Source organism: Dinoponera quadriceps, unplaced genomic scaffold (genome assembly GCF_001313825.1).
Source record: "Dinoponera quadriceps isolate SergipeBrazil2010 unplaced genomic scaffold, ASM131382v1 scaffold4444, whole genome shotgun sequence".
Lineage (NCBI taxonomy): Eukaryota > Metazoa > Arthropoda > Insecta > Hymenoptera > Formicidae > Dinoponera > Dinoponera quadriceps.
Genome location: NW_014558991.1, coordinates 666,191 through 686,531, shown reverse-complemented (window position 1 = coordinate 686,531; position 20,341 = coordinate 666,191). Strand labels below are relative to the sequence as shown.

Here is a 20,341-nt window from a genome sequence, read left to right as displayed (position 1 = left end):
AAGGATGACTCTGGTTTTTAATGGCCCCTTGATCGAGTGCAGCTACGGTCAAGGGTCGCACGAAGGATTAAGCGAGGGAAATGGATTCGTCCGTTTATTATTGGAACATGAAGTGGCTCTCGTGGGAAACGCGGAAAGGAGGACACGCCGAGGGAACGTTTCGGGAGCGCGTATCCGGCCGTGTATCAAAACAGCCGGACGTCGGGGCTAAGGAATCGGGAAAACAACGTCAACAAGACGCCGACGACGGCGACGTAGTCGCGAAATCATGATGTCGAAAACGAGAAGCGAACAATAGGGGCTCTTCGTAGGAACAGCTGAAGCGTAGAAGGAGGTACACATGTACACGGTGTTCCGCGCCGCGCCGATGGCGCTTACACGCGTGGGGGTTTCTCTCGGTTCAGCAGGTTTAACGGTCCATCTACAGTAGGATTGGCAGTGGGCAGTGAAGTAATAGGACGCAAGCAGTGGTGTAATTTTTTCGTCTGTTTACAATAAATACGATGACAGCAACGACATGAAGCTGGCCGATAAGAAAACAGAGCGTTTGAGGTCGAGTGAGACAGGACGCTCGCTGCAAGCTGCAGGCGATGGCGAGATGGAAATGATTCATTTCGCTTACGGCTACTGTTGCGATCTTCTAAAACCGGGGAACGGTACGTCCTTGCGGCCTAAACTGTTACGATCTAAAACTCTCCCATTGTAGACGAGCCTTAAGTTCTTCGACAAACGCAGGATCCGCTCTTCTCTCTCCTTGAGCTTTCCCGCGGTCTTCTGCGAAATTATTAATGAGAGTTTTCGAGTTTTTAAATTAACCGAAGTTGCGCCGCGTGAGAGTCGGACGACCGCGACGAGGAAATCGTCGGGGTTCTTGGCGAGAACAAGTCGACGAGTATCTCGAGATATTTTATATACAGTGTGAGGCAAAAATTATTACCGCCTTGAATATCTTTGAAATATGAAAGCAGCAGACTAAGGCCAGTATTTATAACCGGATTTTATATTTAAGACCGTATTAAGTTTCATCCTCAAATGTTTCATTGCTAGTGAAATGAAAACAAAATAAGTTAAAAAAATCTTAAATATAAAATCCCACTGTGAGCTCCCGAATCCGGCCTAATTTATCCAACAGACGTTGATATACAGGATGTAATTAAAATAAGGTTCGGGAGTGAGCTCCGCACGCACCGAAGGTGAAAAAATTCTATATCGACATATATGCGCAAATCCACTGTTATGTACCAATGGACGTCACTTCGAATAACTTTCTGTACATTTCTATAAATTTTTGTAAATGTTTTCATCCTCATCTAGTCGCGAATAAAACATTTTTCTTTCTCGAGGATATTCAAGGTGGTAATAATTAATACCTCACACTGTATATACATACGGTAGTTGATTAATTTGACCTTTAATTCATCTTCATACCGGGATGAGTTTGCATACATGTTCCGTCGCTTCCCTTGATTTTACTTAATGTAAGGCAAAAACTGTATTACCTTGCGCCTTTGAATGTCTTCGAAATATGAAAGTAGGAGACAAATTTATCTAACAGACATTACATCGATACCAATGGTCATCAATTCAAACATCCGTAGATGTAAACCTTTTTTTCATTTTCATCTAATCGTGAACGAAATATTTTTATTTCTCGAGAATACTCAGAGGTGGTGACAGTTATTGCCTCACCTTGTATATGCACACGGCTGTTAGTTGATTGACTTGATCTTCATAGTTCATTTGCATCCTGGAACGAGTTTACTTACTCGTCTCGCCTCGTTGCGTCTCTTGGTTTTACTTAAGCGCCGTTTTTACTCGAATCCTAGCTCCGTCAGGTCTGCAAAGTTGGGTAATGGGATTGAACGTGTCGGCTGTTAAAAAACTTTCAGAACGAGACACCGGTTCGATAAGATTTTCGTTAAGGGAGAGCCGAGCCGGGATTCAATGAGATTCTGAAGGTACCCAGATACGAGGCATGACGTAAAGACAGCCCGTGGCGGAGAATTTGCTCGAGACAAGTCAAATGTTGGTTCGAGATAAATACAAGCCGCGGTCGGAAATTCCCGCTCGCTCGCGAGGAGACTCTCGATACCCTCTTTTGGGATATATAATGGCTAATCACTCGCGGGGGTGGGGGGGGGAGGGTGGAATCCATCTCGGCGGAATTACCCGCGCGCGCCGTAACTTTCGAATTTCGAGACGAATTGAGAAGTTATATCCCCGAAGTGATACCCGAAGCAATTTGTCCATCGCGGGAAGTGATTTAAATCGAGATCCGCAGCTCGGTTCCGATTCTTCGCCGAGTCACTCCGCCGCGATCGCGGCAGTATCCCAATAAGATGCCAGACACTGGGAACGGATAAGGCAACTCTAATTGGCATGAATTACACTCGCGAACTCGAGTTTCCCTCCCTCCCCTGCCCGTCCCCTCTTTCCCTCTCGGTCTAGATAACGCGGAGTAACTCCGCGCGCCACTCCGGATTACTTATGCCCGCGCGCCGATTAATAATGCAACGATGGTTCGCGCAATCAGCTCGAATTTGCGAGGCGAATTCCTATTATTCCGGCGACCCGCCCAATTTAGCGGGTGTTCCGGAGCGAAATAAAACTGCCGACCGCGTCGCTCCCTGCGCCCCACCGCTCCGTGCGGGCTAATGCTGTCTTTTACAAAGCCGATTCGGAATTCAGGATTCCCGGAGCGGAATTCTATTTGCCATTTTATACGCCGTGTATGATACAGAAAACATTCGGGGATTTGCGGCCGCTCCGTGGATGCGACCGTGATTTATACGCGACTAACTTTGCGCACGCATGTAAAATGCGACTCCGACGTTTTCGGAGCGCAGATGGAGTTCCGCTCTGATTTCCGCGGCGAATCACCGCAGATCGTCGCAGGAAGTAGGGAACGACTTCGACTGTGAATTGGTAAATTTAATCTCGACTGCGCCCGCAACTTAAATATACAAACGTATATTCGATTTTTATCGCGGTGGTTCGCAAAGTTTGCGCGAAGTCCTCCGCTAAACGCGTCGACGATCGTATCGACCGCCGGCTCTGCCGGCTAACATTTCTCATCGTGAGGGCGTCGATTTATTTCCCGCGTCCTCCGAAATATCAAGTCCACCGGAGAGAACGCGAGAGAGAGAAAGAGAGAGAGAGAGTTTGGACTTGAGCGTGACTTGACGTAGCGGGCGCGATCCTTCAGCGCGCTTAGCGCCGGGAGAATTATCGTTCCTTTTTCACTCTCTCTCTCTCTCTTCTCCCGTGCGTAAACTCTCCCCCGGTGGATAGAAGCATGCCGGATCCGAGGCGAGTAATCGGCGCGACGAGTTTCCCTCGTCGTCCCCGTACGGGGCCGTGTTAATAAATCGCACTTATTTATTTCAACCTCAGCTCCGGGCTAACGAGCGGCGGCGGTTAAGGCTCGTTCGAACGGTCGTTGCTGTCCGCGCCGGCGGCGGACCGGCAATTTCGACACCCTTTTAAACAATTCATCAGAAAGTCGCAAATTTCACGCGCCATCCGGCGCGCCGAAATTCCCTTCGCTTTTTCATCACATTTTTCGTTTCCGTTTCGCCCCGGGAATCCGCGGCATCCCCTGCTCGCTCGTCGCGTTATACATCGGCCCCGTGAATATATCCCTCGGATAAATAAATAAACGTATTTTTTTTTTTTTTCCGTTAAGCGATCGCATTGACGCGCGTGGCCGTCACGGCGCGCGCGATACGAATCTGGCAGAAATGTTGATTTTGCCAAAATACATACGAGCGTGCACTTCCGCTACCGCCGTTACCGCGTCGGGAGCACCGAAGTCGGGACGAATTTCCCGAAATGCATCACCGTAATACTTCGATAACTCGAATCGCGCGTCGATATCGCCTTGACCTACCTACTCGCGATAATAACGAAGTTGGGAAGCGAGAGAGAGAGAGAGAGAGAGAGAGAGAGAGAGAGAGAGAGAGCAGAATTTTCTTCAATTTCGAAAAATAACACGAAAGCGAGGAAAATTCGCGCGAAAGAAAAAAAGGAGGAGGGGGAGCGAAATCGCGGCTGTCGATATTCGTGCGGATATAGACACGGCATCGCGCTTATCTCGCGTATCGACCGTTCGTCAATTAAACGCACTATTGAATATCATAGCGCCTTTCATTCACCAGCCCTTTAATGAAGGTCGCAATTACGACGCGCGAATATTGCGCCGTCCCGATAACTCGCGGCCGGCCGGCAGTCCGGGAGAGATTTCCCGAACGGAGAGAGATAAACTCTGAAATATAACTCGATTGTTTAGGATCGCGTCGCGCCGCTCGCCCCGCTTTCATCGGCGGGACGGCCGTAACTTGGAGTATCTGCGAGACCCTCCTGCACTTTCGCGTGATTTACGGCATGCAATCTTTGCAGGTATTCTCTGCTTTCTCGCGCGGCCGATTACCATCAGCGTTTCCCGCGCGATTGTTCCCACTGTCGCCTTTATCATTAGTCGGATGCAAACGCGCGCGATTTATCGATTTTATCGAGCCACGGCTCGGCATGTAGTAATCCCGTCCCGACATTAACACCTCCGTCGTAATTTTTACTTTACATCGTGTTAATTGATGTTAATTATTATGCGAGAGCTGTCGTCGTTGAACTTACAAGGGTGGAACTGAAAAGTTTTGAGCCTCAGCATAAAGATTATTCGTCAAAATCATTCTGGCACTGCGATCGTATATGCTTTGAAAGATACCTGTGAAAATTTTAGCCACTTCGGACGCTCAGTTGTTTGACAGTCGTTTGTGTCAGTCGATGTCAGTGTTCTTGTAAAACTGGAAAAAAATCGAATATCGTGCCGTAATTAAATTCTTGCATTTGAAAGGCAATACGCCTGTGCAAATTAAAGCCGAGTTGTTTACGCTGTTTACGGGGACTCTGCCCCAACATTTGCCGCCCGTGAAAAGATCGGCAGCTGAATTTAATCCGACTTTTTTTTCCACTTTTACAAAAACACCGACATCGACTGACACAAACGACTGTCAGACAACAACTGAGCGTCCAAAATGGCTGAAATTTTCACAGGTATCTTTCAAAGTATGTACGATTGTAGTGCGAGAATGGTTCTGACGCGTAACGCCATCTTCATGTTGAGGCTCAAAACTTTTCAGACTATCCTCGTAATAACGTGAAACATTGCTTTATTTTTAATACGATTTATCGACGATCAGTCTTTTACGATTCGTTCCGCAACTTCACCGCTCAATCATCCGCGAATTGCCGCGGAGTTTATCTACGTCAGCTCAATCCGCGCAATCAACGTTAATTAGTTTGACGTGCCTATTATTGAGGCGGACCATACAATAACCATACAATAACCATACAATAATCTACATCCCGTTGCGCGTGAATGGCTCTTGCGGGTGCGCTCGCCTCATAATAAGACGGGAGAACTTTTCTTCTCCGCCCTCTCGCGTCGTTCTTCGCGGGTCGTGCATTATCCTCGCATCGCCCTGTTTACTCGGTATTGTCGCATCGTAAAAGAACCGGATCGCGACCTGAAAAATGGCCTTTCTTCTCCCCCCCNCCCCCCGCCGAGCTCCGCGGTCAATATCGCATCCCGAGATTTGTCGCGCGAAATGCGATGGTTACGACTAAAAAGGGGGATCCGGCAAACGACGCGGGTGCTGATCGACGCCCACTGCGCCGTGTGTTTTTCTCTCGCCAGGAGATCTTGCCCGGGAGATTAATGGAAGACGTTAATTACGCCGATAATACGCTCGCGTGTAACACGTGCATGTATGTACTATTATCGATAGCCGCGATAATCAATGCTACATCAACTATACTCTTCCCTTTCATGCGAAGAACAATGGTGTGATAGGTAATGCTCTGCGATATATTGGCAATTCATACATGGCGAACATTGTCCGACAAGCCATCGCGACGTTATTTCAATTAATTACGTAGAAAAAAATTGTTAATTCAAGACTCATATAATCAAATATAAGCAGGAATATATAATTTTGTGTGAAGATGAAACTTGCTTACGTGAAGAAATTCTATATGGTTCCACTAGAAATATCACATGTTATTCAAGAATAATTTTCATGAATTGAGAGGAAAAAGTATTGGATAGGAAGAACGATATTTTTAAACTGATACAATTTGTAATTTAAAAATATCGTTCTTTCTATATCCAATATTTTTTTTTCTTTTCAATGCATGAAAATTATTCTTGAATAACAAAAATATGGTATTTTTATTGCAACTATAGGGGAGACCGGAGCTCAAAGATATATTGCTTTTTTTTTTGTATTTTGAGAGGAATAGTGGATACAAAATCGTAAAATGATCCATTTAGAACATAGTTTTCCCTGTGGGCGTCATTAAAATAATATTTCATTATATATGTCATGTGTGTGTGTGTGTGTGTGTGTGTGTGTGTGTGTGTGTGTGTGTGTGTGTGTGTGTGTGTCGTTAGAATAATACTACAGTTAAAAAAAATTGATTTAATAGTAATAAAATAAATTTTTGAGACTCTCGCAATTTTTTCATATTAATATTCTCTATCGTCAGTGAATAAAGTTAAACGATGTATTTACTAACCGGAATAAAATTTCTCGCAAATATACGACATATTTTTCGGGTAATAAACGCAACTTTCATTCATAAACTGATTGAAATTGACCGTATGGATAATCAAGATAAGATTGGCCCATATTTAAGGCTAGCGCATCGCGGCGTAAACAAATTTAATTTTCATATAAGATTATATATATTTCTGTTTATATATGAGAATATGGATCTTGAATTGATTATAATTTTTTCTTTCCTAATTTTTCTNCCCCACCCTCCCACTCTCTGTATTGTTTGATGATCACGTTATCGATAAATTATCTTGTCTCATTGTTTGTTACGTAAATCTCGCAATAAAGCGATCAAGGAACGATCACGACGAAGAGCAGCGCTGTTATAACTAGACTAACTCGAGCTTTGTCACAGGGATGAAGTTTCCCGGCGGGGTGAACTCGAATTATTAGCGACCGATGTCGCAAATAGCGCGTACGATTCGAACTAATAGGAAGTTACGCCGACGAAAATATTCTGCTCTCGTTTTAACGGCGCCGACAGGACCGCTCGAATGAAATTAACGAACGAAAGTTTTCGTGAATCCGCGTTACGGAGGCGGCATTCATATTTTATCGCGGGTAAAGCTGGCGCGTTTTGTGACTTTGCGGTTCAAAGAGAAAAAGAGCGAGGAAGGGAGAGAGAAACTTCGAAAGCGCTGCGGTCCGTTGCCGCGTACTTCCTCGTTAACGGAGCTCTCCTGATCGCCGGGAATTTGCGCGGAATAACGTGTACGCGCGACTAGCGCATCGTAAATTCATTCGAGAGGAAACCCTCGCCAGTTCAAATCGGAAAAAATTAAGGAATGAACTAGAAAATGCGCGAAACGCGGCGATATACGGTTTCGTATAATGCGCGATTCTGCATCGCGGTAGACTCGTTTCTTGTGGTCGAACGACCTTATCGAGAATTCCCTCGGCAAAATAGCGAAGACGCACGCGAGCGAACGCGCATTTTCCACGGTCGAACTAGCAGACCGCGACATGCCGGATCCTATCGCGTAATCTCGTCGTGGCGCCCCGAATACACCGTCGTTTATACGAACTTCATCGCGGGAAGCGGAGAAGAGAAAGAAAAAGAGAGTGGGGGGAGAGAAAAAGTTCCGCAAAATACACGGACCGCCGTTAATCCGATATCGGGGATAAAGTTCGTACGGACACACGACGATTGCGTGCGTGTTATTGAAATCCTATCGCGCTAGAGTTGATTTATGAGCGTATTAGAAAATTGCCTTCTCGAAATCGATCGCGCCAGCTGCGCGGCACGAATTACAGGCCGGAGAAGGACGAGGAGAAGGGAGAAAAAAATGGTCGGTCGGACACAATTTTTGTAATCGACCGCAAAGTAATCTATCGCGGGGATGAGAAGGGAAAATGATACCGCTCGAGATATGTACAGGGCGGTTTAAAAGTCCGAAAACGGCCAATTATCTCCGAAATAATTGGTTTTATGGAAAAATGTTTGACAGCGTTATCCGATGAACACCGCGAAGAGGTTACTTGGTTAGACTTTATCCATACATATGGCTCTGAAAAGAGCCGGCCGCACAATCGGCCCTTTGTGTATGTTCCAAGATAACCACCCTGCGGTGTCCATCGGGTAACGCTGATGCTGGTGGCAGATCAACATTTAATCCTTCTAGCTCCTATGCTAAAAGTTCGATTTGGACATTATCATAATATTTTGAAAAGGTCATGACGTCATTTACCAAAATATGTGACAAAAAGTGGGGCTATCCGTTCAAATGTTTTAAGGTCATCTTGACAGTTCATCGCAAGGTCATTTTAAGGTCACGGAGACAGTCTAGTACAAATTTGTGAACACTGCAAGTTTTGTCTGAAACATTTTCTTATAAAACCAATTATTTCGGAGATAATTGGCCATTTCCGGGCTTTTAAATGACCCTGTATATACCGCGCGGACTGTTTAAACGAGAATCTCGCCGCCGCTCCAGCCCTTCGCGGATGGGATTAAAACTCGAGATTTAAATTTAGATGAATTTCCCCACAAATTAGGAGATCCAAATCAGCGAATGAGAATTTGAGCGCTTTTTAAAGCGCTCCTTTCTCTCGGTGGGGGAGGAGAAAGGGCTCGCGCGCATGATGAAAATGATGCCATTAACATTCATTCGACGCGACGTTAAGTTTTTGCGCTCGAGTTTTGCGCTAATTAAATTCTTTCGTTGGAAATATCCCCGGCCGGTCGCGAGCTAGCGACGAGATTACGAAGGGTTGGGATTCGTCAATGACGAGTGAGCCGCGCCGGTAACGTGATTATTCGCTCGTCCCGGCGAGCTGGTTTTCGTTGACGCTTAATTAACCCGAGAACTGTTTTATTTAATTTATATTCCTTTCTTCACGCGCACTTCGCCGGTACAATTTAGCGAGCGAGCGAGCAACATTTTTATTACGGTCTTGTATATCAAATCCTTCCCCGCGAGCGACGGGAAATAATATAGAAAAGAGGATACAACTGACAGTCACGCGAAGTAGTCACAAGGTAATTACAAAGAGTATGAATTAAACATCTAACAACCAGGGGGATAAGCTAAATTAAATGGGACGAAATGAAGCGGAGCGGGAGATGGGCCGCGAGGAATAAAAGTGCAGCGGAAGAAGGAGCGAGGAAAGAGAGGTGTTAACGGAAAAATCGATACATTGCTGGTCGAGATTGAATAGAGAACGTCTCGAGCGAACGTTTCGAACTCCGGTGAGATATTGACACGTTAAAATGTTAACGAGACCTCGTCGCAACGAAGGGTACGAGGTATGAATCAAAGGTTACAGTGTGTGCCCGCGTACGCGTGGCAGGATAGAGTGTCATTTCTTGTCGGTTAATCCGCCGAAATAGGATTTCGCGTTTCCGACAGCGTCCCGCATGCGGAACTTAAACGCTAATAGTCGCTTTATATAAAGGGTGGCTCGTCCGCGGGAGGGCGGCCGCGCGGTGGCAGCGGATCGCCGAAGGCGATAACCGGGCGAAGTTCACAGCGGCAATTAAATGTGCAAATAGCGAAGAAGCTGCGCGCAGAGCGCCCGCCCGTTCACGAATGTTATCGATTCCGTTGCCGCGGTCTCGTGTAAGCAAAACCGCACCGTACTTTCTCTCTCTCTCTCCCTCTTCCGTCGCCCACGCTCCGCCAGAGACACATCCCGGAGGTAGCGATCAAGCCACACGTCGAAGAGATGCTAAACCGATGCCGAGTATAGGTCAATATTTGCCGAGTACTTGGGCCAATAATTTAGACAGCTCGCTTCTGTTACGTATCCGAGGCGCCTCTTCGTAACGACGTGATCCGGATGGTAGGCTAATCTCAAGGAAAAAGTGTCAACAACTTTAGCTAGAAACATCTCAGTTCTCGAATCGACGATCAATCTTTTTCCTAGCCGCGCGAGCAACGAGTTAGATATTTCGATATGTATGTAGTGCAAGTTTCGTCGAATTTTTATCGAACTGACTTTTACCTTACAACTTCCTTCAGAGTGGAGTAACTTTTCACCCGGGCTCTGAATTAGAATAGTAACTTTTGAAGTTACTTGTAAACGTGATGTAAATCGATTTCTAATTTTTTCGCAATTTTTCCATCATTTCTCGTTATTTCGACTTATGACGACACATCCTCAAGCGCGGTAGCGAACGTGTTAAATAAAGGAGAGTTTGAAGGGAAGGGAAGTCCGCGAAGATCGCGGATTAATTTTCCTTGCGGAGAGACGGAGTCACGGCAGCGCGTTGTTTTACGCCGCAACAGCACTGATCGCGGCCCGCTACGTCCGATTTCCCGTGCACGTGCGGCGTAAAGGGGGGGGAAAAAAAAAAAGTAACGGTTTTAAGACCGATGTTCGCACGTAAAGCTTCGGACGCGATACATCGGCGCGTATTTCCGAGCCGCGCGAATATCTCATCCAAGCGTAGCATCGCGTGACACCGCGCCGTTCTGAGTTTTCCTCCTGCGCGACATCTCGAGTCCTCTGACGGATCGCTCGGCCGTCCGAGTTTGCATGAATGGGCCAAGGGATTCGTCCCTCCCTCCCACAACGCTATATAGTCGCCGATTAAATAATTCAACGCGACGTAACCTACTCGGCGGGATTTCACTCGATAAATCCGGGTGAAAAACGCCGTAACGTAATTTCCTTATTACGAAATGCGTTACCGCGGGAACGCCGCTTGAACTTTAAGGGCCGGATATATTTCTTATTTACGAGCTACAAGCGGCGGCGGAGAGACTACCGTGAGCCCTTGTTCGAAGTATTCTCGTGTGATTTTACAAGCGACGCGACAGCGCACGGTAACGATCAATCGATCGACCGCGCGCGCGTTAATCAATCAATCGCAATTCGCAACGGTACTTCGGCAAAAGACGACGCCATTAAATCACTTTGCGCGTGTAAATCGTGAGCGTTAATTCCGCGGTGCGACGACGCAATTGCCTGAAATAGTCTCACTACGCGCACTTTCTGGCTTCATCTCCGGAGCACTGTGTCACGCCTAACTCACGATGCGAGGTACAACCGGACCCTTCTATTAGTATTCGCGCCTCGTACCTATTCAGTTAATAAATTCTGTTCCTTTCCACTTCTCTCTCTCTCTCTCTCTCTGTCTACCTGTCGTCTTTCTCCGTCTCTCGCGCATATCGCGCCCGAATTTTTACCTCGCCCTCGCGTCCCTTCACTAAATCACTGCAGCTACAATCGCGCGGGTTTTTGCGACGTAACTCTTATTAAATCATTATCCAGCCATTACCGTTAACATTTCCAAATAGTCGAGCAATCAACTGTTTATTATGCGAAGTCGCAGCGAGCGGGAAACCCCCGGGGCGCATTAAATAATTATATATTCATCCTTACTCTTCTCGCTGCTCTTCCTTCATTCCGCGATACTCTCCGGTACTCGTCGTCTGAGAACAGCGACAGCAGCGGCGGGACGGCGTTCCTGAGAGACTGTCGTTCCGGAAAATTTTACTCGACTGCGGATTAAATTCATTAACCGGCGAGTAAGGAGCTGAAGACGTCTCAAAATTCGAGCTGAATGTTAATAATTGCGAGTCATTATGGGACGCCCCGGCACTGTTACGCGATACTCAGAGCCGATGGTGCTTAGCGTAGGTCGGTCGCCGTTCCTCTCGCCGCCGGCCCGATAGTTCTCGCGTAGTATCGGATTTCATTGAGAGCTCCCGTTACGTCACTACTTCCTTTCGCCCTATCTATCTCCGTCTCTCCTGTTCGTATTAATATCGACCGCCGTCCGTATTATCAATATTACAAGTTCAGCGAACACGTTGCATAATACCGTATTAACGGGCGGAAGCGATGCGGTTTTCTTCGTATTCGCAAGTCCAGCCTTTTTTGCTTGAGGTTTATTTAACTCTGAGAATACATCGGTCTAAAGGCTGAAGTAACATCATAGGTCTCTCAGACCTACATCACGAAAAAATAGTGAAAATCGTGAATTTCTGCATATACATTCTTTTTGCTTTTTTTACGAATCATTATAAGTTTATCGTCGATTTTTATTTATTGCCGAAGACGAGAGGTTGTCGCCAGGAAACCAGTTATCCCATTGGATCAGGCTGATAGTAGCGGTGGTCACATGGATCCAACTTTTCTTCAGGCTAATAGAAGTAGAAATGAGGTGCACAATAAAAACATTTTGTATTTGTGTTAAAATCGGTCTTTGTTAAAATTTTTGTGTTTTTTATTATATTTTTATTATACTCTTATATATTATATTTTTATAAATTTTATTATATCTTATTATATAATATATATATTTTTTTAAATATAATTATATATATTATAAAATTTATTATATATTAATAAATTTTTAATATACTCGTGTGTTAATATTATCTCAACAATTTTGTGTTACGTCGATACTTAACATGTGTGTAAGTGTTAAATAATATTTTATATTTCAATATTGCGATTAACATATTTTGTGTTAATTTTTCATGTAATATTTGTTTACATTTCAACATACCCATCTTGTATCAAATTAATAGAAAAATGCAAGTAGACCGTAGGACACGTGAAATGTGTTAAATTTAACACAAAACTTTTTAATGTGCATAACGTCTTGCGCAAAAAGTGGAAAATGGGATAAATGAAAGATAACGCGTATTGGTCTCATAGACATAACACGTTACTGTCAGGGTTAGGAATTTTCTTCAATTTAGAGTCAATATCGAGAAAATGTTGAGACGCGAGCGATTGAAAATAAACAGATTTTCCGGACGTGTCGGAGCACGAGGTGTGCAAAACTACTTAAAGTGACTGTATCTTACTTTTCCTTTAATTTCAAGCGGATACTTTATTCCAGTAGACTCGCCATTCAATCGGAGATATCCGCGATCGGGGATTCGCGACGAATCATGACCTTCCTCATGACATTTTCGCCAAAAAATCGACCGGCAAAGTGGCCTCAGAAGAAGCCGCAGGAGTCCGGCCGCGGTCCCCGCCGCCATGTGTGAGATCCATCCGCGGGGTAGCGCGGACGACTACGGGGAGTTCTCTTATTTATAATAAAAGACGATCTCGTGCAAAATGAATGCAAACGGCAAACGCGGCGTCGACGGGGAAATAGAGGAGCGCTGAAAAAGGCAAGGTCTCCCGGTGACAAACGCGTCACGTTGCGGACGGCCCGACGGCCGACTGCATTATTTACACCCACTTACTGCCGGCCGTCGCTTTCGGTCGTTACACACGTTCTGTATGGTTATCTGAAATGATATACGACGGGTCCTTTCGCGTAAACGCAGCGTATAGATTATTGAGGCGCGTCCCTCACCTTCGTATCTCTCTCCGCCGCCGCCGACGTCGTTGAAAATGTCGGCGTGGAAAGTGGCGTACTGTCCGTACCGATGAAAATCGTCATTCCTTTGTCAGCGGTTCTCTGATATCGACAGCGGAGCGTGCGTCTGGCAAGACATGATTGAAACATACTCCGACCCGCGGGCTCTATAGGCTTTGTAAGAAATCATGCCGCTCGGAAAAAATGTATCGTCGCTCGTCTTTCCTCGATGAAGGTGTTATTATCGCGGCCGGATCCACCGGAAGATAACTGTATCTCGTCACTCGCAGCGAACGATGTCGTCAGTGTAAAAAAAAAAATATATATATATATATATAACAAAAAGCAAATCTCGAAATTTACATCTCTATATAATTGTTATGTCATATTCAGGATGATATGCCTGTGCAGGACGAACACAGCGCGACCGAGAAGCGGGCACACGTGCGCCTGACAAATTTGCGGAATCGATTTTCCCAAAAGCGGAGTCTCGTGGGCTACAGAGGAAAGGGGGGGATTCGCTCCGATCTATTTTTGCGCTCGTGCCACTAAACATAGACATTCGATGTGATTATAGTCCGTACTAATAGATGTCACTTGAAACTCGTCTCATGTATGGGATACTCAGACCCGAATTCGCAATTAGATCTGAACTTTTCACTTGAATTGTATGATTATATTTCACATTACATCTATTCAAGCAAAAAAAAGTAAACGCTATTCAACTAAAAAGCTCACATCTAACTCTGAATTCAAATCTGAGTATCTCGTCTGAAGCAAGTTTCAAGTGGCAACTGCACGGAGAAAAAATTCCGTCGAATCGATAAAATTCCCAGCAGCAGCGCGATTGGAATAAATCTTCTCGGCTCGATGGCAAGTATCATTAAAACTATGTTATGTATTGTTTCAATAATTAAAATATTAGTTCAATATTCACTTCAACAGCTTGAATAATATCTCAATTGAAGAGGCCACTCAAGAAGACCCGCTCCAATTACTCGTGCTGTCGGAAATTCTATTGATTCGACAGCAGCATTTTTTTGCCGTATATTAATAATTATTAACATGTAAGGGCCTAAGCGTTGCTTGTTTCCGATCTTTACGTTTTCCCCGCTTCAGGGGTCGCGCGATAAAACTCCGTTCACCGATATTTAATCGTAGATTAAACGTACCGAGAGACGGAGGATAATTCCGCGTCATTTAGCGATCAGGAACCGTTCCCCTGCGCTTTCTCCTCTCCCCCTGCCCCGACTCTTCCGATGCCGCTCCATCGCAGCCTCATTCGCTATTTTAGCCGGGAACAAACCGCAGCGTAACCGCAAACTGCCACGCCGCAGTCGGATGTTAGACGAGGCATAGCTTAGAGAAACATTGTTCCAAATGGGAGTTACCATACGCAAATGTAAGCGCGCGCCGCCTGTGTGAAAGGTAAACGTCCAAACTGACGTATGCGCCGCGGTGTGTGTGCAATCTGCGGCGTGTACGTGAGCGGGCCTCATCGGCGTGCGAATAAATCGAGAAGCGCTCGCGCGCGTATCGGGTCGCGAACGATCCGACATCCAGCAGCAGCTCGATCGCGCTCCGTTTCTCCCGCGCCAAGAGATCAGACAGGGGGATCGGTCTGCAATTAGCGTGGAAGTAAACGTCCGTCCGGAACACCGTTGTCCGTCGGCCGGGAGCACCGCCCGATAAATTACGCGGCTCTACCACTGCCGGGCGCGCGGGATGGAAAGGCCGTTAAACAGAGCTTAAATAAATCGTGACGAATGGCCGTGAGTGTTTTCCCGGCGCGGAAGAAGCTCCATAGATTTCGGAAACGCGAAGACTCCGGCTGACTTCCTCGGAGAGGATCCCGATTTCACTCGCCGAGCTTAGACGGCGATTGTGCCGGCTCTCCGGCGTTGCTTTCCCCGCCGGGAGAATTCATATAGGAATCGTGTATATTCCGTCAGTGCGGAATACCGGCGCGGTTCTGAGCTGATACTGAAAAGCGGATGTCATGTTTCTGCTGGCCCGGTATTCGAAAGGCAATATAATCGCTCGCAGTTCTCTCGGTGGTTTGTACGTTTATTCAGTCGCTGTGTTCGCCTTTCGTTCCAGCCGGCGAAGGGGAGGAATGAAACGGCCGTTCGCGCGGTTACCGAGGTCATTTTGTCGTCGGCAATTTTTCGCTTAGCGTTGCGTTATCGGTGAGAAGGCATTCTGATAAGCTACTTATTAACAGGCATCTTGCATTTGTCGGTCACATTGAAGTAGAGGTAGCTGCGATTGGCGGAGATGCTCTCACGACCGATATCCGGTGGTATTACCTTCTTGTCATTATGCTGAATCGCTATATTCATATCGGGTTCTACCTTCAGGAAGAAGAAATACGGGACATCGTCGTCGACGGCTGGCGCCACGTCCCTTACCAGCTTCCTGGCCGCGTCGCGTTTCGCCCTTCCTGCGAGCTGTAAGATCGAACATGAGACGCACGTATCGCGTCTATTACTCGCGGGAAAGTTATCGAAAATATCGGATAGAATTTTCATAACTCGCGCGGGGGAGAATGGGAGGGGGGGGGGCAACTTTATGCTCCATTAAATCGCGTTTTCGCGAAAACGTTTCATAAAATTAGCTATATGATTTGCGATATCACGGGGAAGCGGGTTTTCGCACGCTGCGCGACACGTGTATCGATATTACGTGATATTTAATATCACATTTCCCGAGGTATATTTTCCACGTGACAGCTCCCCGACAGAAACAGATTGTGCGGCGGCTCACGTCGATTCACGTAAGTCTCTCCCAATGATTTCGTCGGCCGATCGCGTTTTGTCGAACGGAGTGTATTACGAAGAAATCATTAATCTCGAGGCTCGATCCGGCGTTTCCGCCGACGTGGAATTTGGATGCTCAATAAACACGTTATACTCCCCCTCTCTCGGTCCGCTCGCTCGTTCACTCTTTCTCTCGTAACGCTAATGTAAACGGGGACGATGATAAATCGACACAGCCCGGCGACTATCGTTTCCCTATTGCGGCGGCGCGATTGAGACAATTCGCAATTTCGAATGCGCCACGGCGCGCTCACGAGCATCAACGTCCGTGCGAGACGACGGATCGTCGGACCATTAACACAACTTCCACGCATTCCGCGCTTCGCCGGAGGCTGATGTATATGAGATTGATATGAGTGCAACAATGCGACTGTCGTCGCGGCGCGACGTGACGTTACGGTCAACATAAGGTAAAAAGCACGCGCGGAAAACAGCGGAATGAATTTCGCCGCGGGGAGCGCGAATGTAAATATGATGAAATATTCACGCGGGATATACGTTATTTCGTGCTGTATTTAATAAGAGCGACGCGTGCGGCAACCGCTTCCCGCGTTCGTTGCGACTCGGCCACCTCGTGCTGTCATCGGCAATTAGCGCGAGCCCCAAACGTCATTGACATTCGCGACGCGGACGGATCGCGGCAACTTAGTTTTACTTCTGCGTGGAGCAGCGGCGAAGTTGCGCTCTCAAACGTAACGATTGATTGCAGTAGGCCAATAGCGGTCCGATTGATTGCCGTAATGCTATTCGGATGTTCGCCTGCCTCCGCGGCGGTTTCGAACGTTGACCACCGCCTGCGTCACCGTCAACATCGATCTTCCCGAGCGCGATCCCCCGTAAACGTGAAATAACGCCCACGTGTGCTTCAAATTTCGGCCATATTTTCGATCCACGATATCGGCGGCGGGACTGCAATCGGATTTCGGAATCTGATCGTAATTTATCGGCATCACGTCGCCAACGCCGTAGCGCCTCGCTGTCGATGCGGCCCCCTCTTACAAATTTATTCCCGTACGCATTTATCTCCCTACGAATTTGCCTCCCCCCTTCCCCCCCCCCGCGAATTTATAATTCGTGCCGCATCTCCACGCGCATAATGAGAATTCTCTTTCTTCCCGCCCGTCTTTATCGCACGTCATTCTCGCGAGAAATCGGAAGCTGCGCGCGCTCGGAGACTTGCCATCTCAGTTTGTCCCCCGGTCGGTAGGATCTCAACAAATCGTCTGTGAAATATCGCACTATCGAAATGTATCCACTATTCATCTTTCAAGAAAATTCAGATCTCTATAGTTCCGTCTTTAGAAATATATCTAGTGTTAGTTATGGTATTTTTCAATAATGTGTTTTGCTCTGTTTATAATTTATCAATTAAAGTGAAAGTACTAATGCCTGGACACGTATCTGACTGCGAAGAGTCAATACGAATGTTTGATCTTTAAACGTCAAATATTTATAGGCGAGAATGGGGTAATGCCGGTCACCTTTATATCTGGACTTGTGGTCGGCACGAATTCTGTAAATTTCTGTCCTTTATGGAGAACCGGAAGAAACGTGAGACAAAATATCGCTCGCTTAGCATTATTCGTGGTTAAACTATTGCGAAAAGTTTGTTTCGTCGTTTTCTGGTGTAAGGATCGCTGCTAAGAAAGCATGGTAAGTCGGTATATTTATTTATGCTGAAATATTGCATTATTTTCTGCAATGTCTGGTTAAGCAGTGTTTTCGCGACGATATCATTCACGGAGGAATGCTTTCGCTTACTTTCGATGTCGCGAGCGACAGCGCGATTTCGGTCGCCTTCGTCGTCGCTTTCGACGGCGGCCGCGGCGCCCTCGTCGAAGAGCCGCGTCACCGGAGGAGACTCGTCCTCCGTTTCACTCACCTCCAGTAAGGAGTCTTTATACTGATCATCCGATATTGGCGCTTCGGCATCATCCCACTCGGGCGCGCCCGTTGGGGTTTCAATCGCTCCCGTCGTCGGTCGCGGTGGTGTCCTTTCTTCCGCTGGGAGACCGACCGCATCTTCGGCTCGCTTTCTCGGATATTTCGTATCTTCCACGTCCAGTTCCTTGTCCGTGTCACGAATTTTCGCCGTGGCTTTCACCTTTTTACCCACGATCTCCTTGGCAGCCTGAAAGCGCGAGCACACATGATAGTCCGCACATCGTCGTGGCGGCGAACTTTCTCGGTGATTGCGAAATCGACGGAAGGGAACAGCCGCGAACAAGAATCCCAGGTAAATTGCATTACACGAGAAGTGAGTTCTCCNTATAGATATTTCTTTGGGAAAAACTTTACCTCCGTTGTGTATCAGACAAGGCGATACAATTCGCTCCGATTTGTTTGATTTTTTCTCCTTCTTTTTCTATTCCTTTCTCCACGTTATTATTGCTGTCATAATTTAATATTAAGTTTTCTCAAAGCATTAATCTCTCGCGTTTCGCCTGCTCATCCGCCGGCTCGGCGGTGGAGCTAAGTATATAATCCGATATCTCCGAGAAAATTCTTGTATTCCCATAATGAGATTCGCGAGTACGCCGTTGGCAATAAAGAACCGTGTTCGTCGGAATTAACAGAGAGAGAGAGAGAGAGAGAGAGAGAGAGAGAGAGAGAGAACGTTCACGCGCGCGCGTTCCTTATATCACAAGATTAAAAGAAAATATTTTATGAGATAGCTACTTGATCGGCGGTCCTCTTCCAATGCTTGTAATAAGATCTGTACAGAGTGGCCTGATGAGTGAAATTCTCCAGCAGTTCAATCATTTCCGCGCGGTCCTTTGGTATGTCGAGACGCTGCGCAAATTAAACGGCTGTCTCTCAGCTGACCGCGTACTAGAGCTGTTAATCTTTGATAATTCTGAAGCTTCGAAGAAAAATTCAAACTTTCGAATTTTGCTAAGGCGAAGCTTCGATGGTTCGTTTTCAAAGGACGTAATCTTCGAAATTTCGAAGCTCCGAAGAATATAATCAGGGCATTATATAATTTAAAATTCTTATAATTCCGATGTTCCGAAGTCTTGAAGCTTCGATATTTTCGAAATTCAAATAATGAACACCGAATCTTCGGAGATTCGAAGTTCGAATATCAAAGCTTTCGAAAGAAAACATTAGCCCTATCGTATACACATACACATATATGTATACAGGTCTTTCTTTCTTGGTGTCTGTAATATGCAGATAGAACGAGTGAAACTGGACAGAAAATTCATGTACCATTTTGCAAAGTTTGCAATAATTAATAAGGAATGAAATAGTCTGTATGATCTAATGAGTGCGTGGAAAACGATAAGTCGGACTTTGTATAAAGAAAAATGGCTAACTTGTGAAAATTTTCTAGCTACGATGAGAGTATCAATTGATTTCTAGGGGCGGAATAACGTAGCGAGCAGCGAATGACACGCGCGCTGAAAAGAAACTTGCATCTCGCTATCAGTCGATACCTATCGTTGTTAAGAGATCTTCAGAAGTAAACCATTTTTCTTTATACAGAGTCCGGCCTGCCGCTTCCTGTGCTCCCATTAGCTTACACAAATTGATTAATTCCTTATTAACTATTGTGAATAAAGGCAAAACGATATTGGAAAAACTTTTCTGTTTATCTCAATCCGTTCGACATCCTCGAGAACTTCCGTGTTGATTTGGGACACCCTGTATATGAACCATCGAAACTACAAATTATTTGTCGTACGATGGCACAGTGGCTCGCGGAAAAACGTGTAACATCTTCGCGAGATAGTCGGCGAAGTCGTATCTCNGGGGGGGGGGGGGTATCTTCTCAGTCGACGCGATCTAATTTATTCACGGAACGTTCGGTTTGTCTCTCCCTTGTCTTCCCCCCTCTCTCTCTCTTGTTTTCTCTATTCCTTTCGTTTTTGTTTCCTTTTTGCCTATGTACTGTATTCATTATTCGCAGATCGATATTTATTACGTAGACGTAATAAACCCGCGCGTAGAATAGCGATGACATCGGAAGACCGTCCATCGTGGAACAAAGGAGAACAAGAGAAAGAGGGAAGGAGAGAAAGAGAGAGAGGAAGAGACATCACTTGAGAACTCCTCGATTGCCCCTCTGTGAAACGCTCGGGATCAACGATTGACACGGGAATTACGCGCGAGCGATCTCCCCCCCCCCCCCC

At 46.2% G+C, this 20,341-nt stretch overlaps 2 protein-coding genes across 2 annotated transcripts in view; one reads left to right on the top strand and one right to left on the bottom strand.

Annotated features, from left to right (window-relative positions):
• The window catches only part of LOC106750038 (aquaporin AQPAn.G-like), a 122,286-nt gene that overhangs the window by 69,429 nt on the left and 32,516 nt on the right, over positions 1-20,341 (top strand). The window lies entirely within an intron of this gene.
• Positions 12,589-20,341, bottom strand: part of LOC106750037 — an 18,746-nt gene continuing 10,993 nt past the window's right edge. Inside the window, exons 6-8 of the mRNA XM_014630073.1 lie at positions 18,885-18,998; positions 18,088-18,336; positions 12,589-15,836 (exon numbers count right to left, since the gene is read on the bottom strand). Coding sequence (XP_014485559.1) covers positions 15,597-15,836; positions 18,088-18,336; positions 18,885-18,998 — 603 coding nt within the window. The 3' untranslated portion in view covers positions 12,589-15,596. The remainder of the gene's footprint in view (positions 15,837-18,087; positions 18,337-18,884; positions 18,999-20,341) is intronic.